Below are 6,000 nucleotides of genomic sequence, written 5' to 3'. Positions count from 1 at the left end.
ATATATATATATATATATACACACACACATACACACACACATACATACATACATACATATATACACACTTTATATATCATATTTCCAGGTTTTCCAGGACTGTCGGAACCCTGTTATTCCCACTTAAGCCCAAAGTATACTTCAGCCGTCCACGTTCCGCAAGTGAAGTATACCCGGTGCCTTTAACAACAACAACCCTCACTGGGCTAAACCTCACCTTGGAAATGTTGGAAGAAAGATTGGAATGTAGAATCTGGTACAATTCCTGCAGAGAATCATGGGACAGCTGAGCTGAGCAGCCGTTGAGCGCCAGTCTGGTGTAGTACAGGTCTCCTAACAGCAGTGCTGAAAGATCCGTAGGGAGTTTCCTGTATTGAACGCAAGCAAAAATGTATTTCTTAATTTAACAAGCAAGATCCATTTTACTAGAATGCTCAGATGCAAATATTGAAGCACGTACTCGAGGATGTTTCTAACCAACACTGCAGGCAGAAGTGACTGTACCGCTGCCGTCTCCTTGAAGCTGAGCAGGGTGCTCAGAGCCTGTCGGGCTACAAACAGCCCTCCTGAGGAGACAGCAGGACATATTAGGAACAAACTACACCACACAAAATTGGAAAAAATTGAACACATAAGTACTTGAGGCTATCAATCACATGCACGCTTAACTGACCTCTCCCCAGAGTTTCACTGCACACCTCCTGCAGTAATCTGTTCAGTAGTGCAGTGACGGCTGGTATAACACTTGATGCTTCTAATGGCCTGCAAAACATTTTAATTGCTGCACATTTAAACAAATATCAAACTGTACACAAAAAGACTATTAAAAGACCCTAAATAATAGATCTCAACATTTCTGTCTGCAAGAAAATACTTAACTGCACACTACTATTAACACAAAATGAATGAACACTAACTAACTTGAGACTGTTCTCTTTGTTTGCGTCTTTACTAATGCACTTTGCATCATTCAGACTGTTTGAACTAAAAATGAATCTGTGAAACTGCTTTGAAACAATCAGTATTGTATAAAGCACTATAAAATAAATGTGGCTTGCAAAAGTAATTTGAATGTTACTATAAAATCACATTTGCATGATAAAATATCATAAAAGTGGGAATATATAAAAGTACTGATCAGCTGAGGATGCAAAAGAAGATTAGATTAAAAAATACATCACCCAAAAACGAAAATTCTGTCATCATTTACTCACACTCAAGTTGTTCCAAACCTGTATGAGTTTCTCTCTTCTCTTGAACACAGAAGATGATATTTTGAAGAATGTTGGTAACCGAACAGCTGCCGGTAGCCATCGATTTTCATACAATTTTTCCATACTATGGAAGTGAATGGCTACTGTCAACTGTTTGGAACAACTTGAGGGTGAGTAAATTATGACAGAATTTTAATTTTAGAGTGAACTATCCCTATAACAAGCAGAGAATTGTGGGTAATTAAGTCTTTACCTGACATGTGGGAGCAGCACCAGTGCAGCCCAGGGGTGGGAAAGGTCAGAGAGCGGTTGATCGGCAGGGATGACTATGAGAGAAAGAATCTGCTGGGGAACGGAGACCGACTGGTCTCTTTCAGGTCCAGTTGACCTAAAACAGAATTTGGAATTTTTACGTGTGTATTCATCTATTAAATATTTCAATTCAAAGTATTTTTTTTATTGAGTAGCTTTTCCCAGCTCTTACCTGACAGTGAAGACCAATGGGTACTTCTCAAAAGCCATGGAGCCGTCAGTGGGGGGCGGAGAACAACTTGAGGGTGAGTAAATTATGACAGAATTTTAATTTTAGAGTGAACTATCCCTATAACAAGCAGAGAATTGTGGGTAATTAAGTCTTTACCTGACATGTGGGAGCAGCACCAGTGCAGCCCAGGGGTGGGAAAGGTCAGAGAGCGGTTGATCGGCAGGGATGACTATGAGAGAAAGAATCTGCTGGGGAACGGAGACCGACTGGTCTCTTTCAGGTCCAGTTGACCTAAAACAGAATTTGGAATTTTTACGTGTGTATTCATCTATGAAATATTTCAATTCAAAGTATTTTTTTTATTGAGTAGCTTTTCCCAGCTCTTACCTGACAGTGAAGACCAATGGGTACTTCTCAAAAGCCATGGAGCCGTCAGTGGGGGGCGGCGCTTTGGACACAATCAGACCAACCAGCAGCTCCAGAACCAGCTGCCGGTTTACATAGTCCTCCATGCAGAAGAGCTGCTCCAGATACTGCAGTAAACTGGGCAAGAACAACTGGAGAAACACACAGGAGCATTAAAACAGTTGGAAGTTGCTCTTGAAGACTGCAAGTCCTGCTTATACTGACCTGCTCAAACTGTTTCATGTCAAACATCTCTTTGGTAAATGTCAATATGAGGTCTCGGTCCATGCCGCTATTAAAGACCTGCATATAGGGACCAAAGAGGAAATGAGGTCAACAGGAAATCAGATTGGAAAAACATTTGTGTTGGTGCACATTAAACAAACCTTTTTCACCAGTTCATGGATGCTGCTGGCAGGCAACGACAGATTCTCTCCCATTAACACAGCCGAGACCACCTGTAAAAGCAGCCCGTGGCAGGAGTAGGACAGTCCTGGTGCCTGAACTAACTGAAGAAGTGTCTAAATATAACAAAAAAAGGGGGGGGGGGGGGATATCAGAGGTGCAACAGCACTCAAGAACACCACAATCTTTGCGTGCTACAGACACACACACATACGCACCTCACAAACAGACTGTGGTTTTGTGATTTTTGCTCCTTTGTGATGCTCCACAAGCGTATGGTAGATGTACAGAATCCTCTCCAGGTGCTCATTAGCCTGAGTGGCATTGCTCGTCTCTAACTTTCCAAGAACTTCTTTCAGAGAGCCCTGCAAACCACAATAAATGAATAAATATAATTAAAATATAATTAAAAAAAAAGAAGCGACCAATCAGCATCTAGGATGGGTACAATCACATAATACCACATAACACATTAATAATGATAGCAAAATCAATATAATATACGGTTTGTCAAACAAGCTTCATTTAGAGATACGAAAAAAAGTTTTCTTACTTGTAAGGAGTCCCACAGGACCAGCAGGTGTTCTTTTTCAACATAGTTGGCTGAAGACTCAGCCATGTGATCCAGAGCTTCTTTTATTGAATCCCAAGGTAAATCAACGTCCTGAACGGCTGCTGGGCCAAGTTTCTTCAACACCACTGGAAGAGCCTGATAACGACAGTCCTGTTAAACACCGACTCGCCAAATGTTCATTGTGTGATGTTTGGTTTTCTGCGATGTGATCTCACCTTAGTGGCACAGGAGTGGAACATGTTACAGACTCCTCGACACATCTCAAAGATCAGCTGACCTGCTCCTCTGGCCTTCTGAGGGTTCTCAGACAGGTTGGAGAACATAAGTGTGAAGAGAGCATCATAATCGGACACCTGTGGGACATGAGAGACGCGTTGGCTTTAGCAACGACAAAGATGACATGGTGAAAATAATCTCGGATGTTAAAGACTCACCTTTCTCATCAAAAAAGAGAAGCTCTCGGCAGCAAAGTTGCGGATGTGTTCCTTCTTGTGCGCCAAAAGTTTACTGTAAAGACTGGTTTAGAAAAGCAAAAGAGTGAGAAATTATACATTATAATTCTACAAATTATGAATGAGATGCGAACATACTTTTTATGAAAGCTTATTTCCATAATTTTGACTCTTTATCACAATTCTGACTTTTTTCTTGCAAACGTGAGGGAAAAAGTCCTACTTGTAAGATATGAACTCAGAATTGCGAGATATAAACTCAGAAATCTGATGAGTCCGAATTGTGAGATTTAAACTCACAAGTGCAAGAAAAATACAGATATCAAAAATACTTTAAAAAAATTTTTTTATTCTGTGGTGGAAACAATAAAAACAGAATTGTAAATTCTCAGTCAATTCTGAGAAAAAATGTCAATTGCAATATGTAAACTTCGAGTTCTGAGAAAAAAGTTAGACTTGTGAGATAAAACCTCAATTTTGAGAAGAAAATAAAGCCAAAATAGCAAGATGTAAACTCACAATTACGAGTTTATAATTTGCAACTGTGAAAAATAGATTTGCAATTCTGAGAATTGTGAGATATAACCTAGAAATTGTGAGATTAAAATGCCACAATTTTTCTATTTTTATTTCATGGCGGAAACAAGTTTCCATTTCCTTTTGAGTTTCAAAGATCTAACCGAACAGTTTTTAAACTAGAATATAATCTACTAGGGTTTATTTCTACTGAACTAATGATATCTGGCACTTCTCACCTGTATATCTTGTCAATATCCTTCACCATCATCCTCCACAGGTATTTGTACAGGTATGACAGACACGTGAAGGCCCATTCCAACACCTCAGTGTCTTGTGTTTCCAGTATAGACGTGACGATGATGAAGAAGTCGCAGAAGTGAGGGTAAAAGTCCATCTGGAGGTCGCGAGCAAGCTGAACTACAAGACTGAAAGTAATAGTCAGGTTAACATAATATCATCCGCCTGTTAATTAAAAGAAAAAAAAACAAACAGAGGAACTCACTCTAGAAGAGGTTGGTAAGCCATGCTGTTCTTCACTGACAGGTGGGTCTTCAGACTCTCCACAACAGCGTTTTGGTGAAACACCAGCATGTTGAAAGACTGACTCTTGCTTAACACCTCTTGAAAGATCTTCTCTGTAAGAACAGACGATTGGATTAATAATCTAAACCAAATCACTTTAATGTCACTACAACATATACAAGAGAGAAACCTGTTATTTTAGTAGCATTGGGATACTATTAAGAGTTTTTATTCATAATTAGAATGTTTTTAATATTTTCTATTTTTATTGTAGTAATTGTTTAGTAAATGTCTATATAGTTTTTAAAATCATTATTATTTCGGTTTTAGTTGTTTTTATGGAAGCCCGTTTCCACCACTGAATAAAAAATAAAAAATGGTAATTTTTCTCACAATTCTGACTTTTTTTTTTTCACAGAATTGCGAGTTATAAAGTCAGAATTGCGAGTTATATATATATATAAACTTTTTTTCTCGCAATTGCGAGTTTATATCTTGCACTTCTGACTTTATTTCTCGCAATTCTGACTTTATTTCTCGCAATTCTGACTTCATTTCTCGCAATTGCGAGTTTATTTCTTGCAATTCTGACTTATAAGCAATTGCGAGTTATAAAGTCAGAATTGCGTGATATAAACTCGCAATTGCGAGTTAAAGTTTTGAGGGGGGGAAAAGACTGATATGTTCTCAGAATTGCGAGTTTATATCTCACAATTCTGAGAAAAAAGTCAGAATTGCAAAACAAAAAGTCTTTTTATCTTTTTATCTCCCAGTTCTGACTTTATTTCTCAGAATTGCGACTTTATGTCTCGCAATTGTGAGTTTATATCACGCAATTCTGAGAAAAAAAGTCAGAATTGTGAGATAAAAAGTCGCAATTACCTAAATTTTTTTATTCAGTGGCGGAAACGAACTTCCATATATTTTAGTTCAACTAAATGAAAATTAGAAATGTTTCCAACTAACTGAAATAAAAAGTCTACTTTTTTTATATTTTATTTCCAGTAATGAATTTTTTTAGTTTTTGAATTTTTATAGTTGATTAATAACAACCCTGACAACATACAAGATGTACAGGTCATATTATATAATAAATCAACAGTATGTACAATTTCCTCATAATATACAGTGCATACTCCCACATTAAACGGTCACAGAACATGTTACTTACTGAAGTGATCTGTCAAATTCAGGTCTTTCCATTTTATTAGGGCTTCATAAAAATAGGTTTCTACCTCCTGAGAAAATAAGCAGCAGAATTTACCACATACACATGAGATACTATAACGTTGCTATTAAACAGTGATGTTGTCTGATATAAATAAGATTAGTACCTCTGTATAACTTCCAGTCCTGTCAATGCGATGAATGACATCAATGTTTACTTTTGCGAGCCTCTCAGAAAACGTCACAAACTGGAAAATA

General features: G+C 37.8%; 1 protein-coding gene across 4 annotated transcripts in view; it reads right to left on the bottom strand.

The window, feature by feature from the left end:
- The window catches only part of utp20 (UTP20 small subunit processome component), a 34,167-nt gene that overhangs the window by 27,769 nt on the left and 398 nt on the right, over positions 1–6,000 (bottom strand). For 2 of the 4 annotated variants that reach the window (XM_016265145.1, XM_016265131.1), the window contains exons 2-16: positions 5,910–5,990; positions 5,747–5,813; positions 4,556–4,688; positions 4,290–4,478; positions 3,517–3,598; positions 3,298–3,435; positions 3,062–3,217; positions 2,727–2,873; positions 2,490–2,624; positions 2,329–2,406; positions 2,086–2,255; positions 1,855–1,989; positions 674–762; positions 461–566; positions 218–368 (exon numbers count right to left, since the gene is read on the bottom strand). In XM_016265145.1, coding sequence (XP_016120631.1) covers positions 218–368; positions 461–566; positions 674–762; positions 1,855–1,989; positions 2,086–2,255; positions 2,329–2,406; positions 2,490–2,624; positions 2,727–2,873; positions 3,062–3,217; positions 3,298–3,435; positions 3,517–3,598; positions 4,290–4,478; positions 4,556–4,688; positions 5,747–5,813; positions 5,910–5,990 — 1,857 coding nt within the window. Of the gene's footprint in view, positions 1–217; positions 369–460; positions 567–664; positions 763–1,467; positions 1,603–1,698; positions 1,754–1,854; positions 1,990–2,085; positions 2,256–2,328; positions 2,407–2,489; positions 2,625–2,726; positions 2,874–3,061; positions 3,218–3,297; positions 3,436–3,516; positions 3,599–4,289; positions 4,479–4,555; positions 4,689–5,746; positions 5,814–5,909; positions 5,991–6,000 lie in introns of those variants that run through there. The other 2 variants (XM_016265124.1, XM_016265139.1) reach the window with 2 other exon arrangements.

The sequence above is a fragment of the Sinocyclocheilus grahami genome, unplaced genomic scaffold (genome assembly GCF_001515645.1).
Source record: "Sinocyclocheilus grahami isolate Dianchi unplaced genomic scaffold, SAMN03320097.WGS_v1.1 scaffold33.1, whole genome shotgun sequence".
Lineage (NCBI taxonomy): Eukaryota > Metazoa > Chordata > Actinopteri > Cypriniformes > Cyprinidae > Sinocyclocheilus > Sinocyclocheilus grahami.
This window is presented reverse-complemented; position numbering and strand designations above follow the sequence as displayed.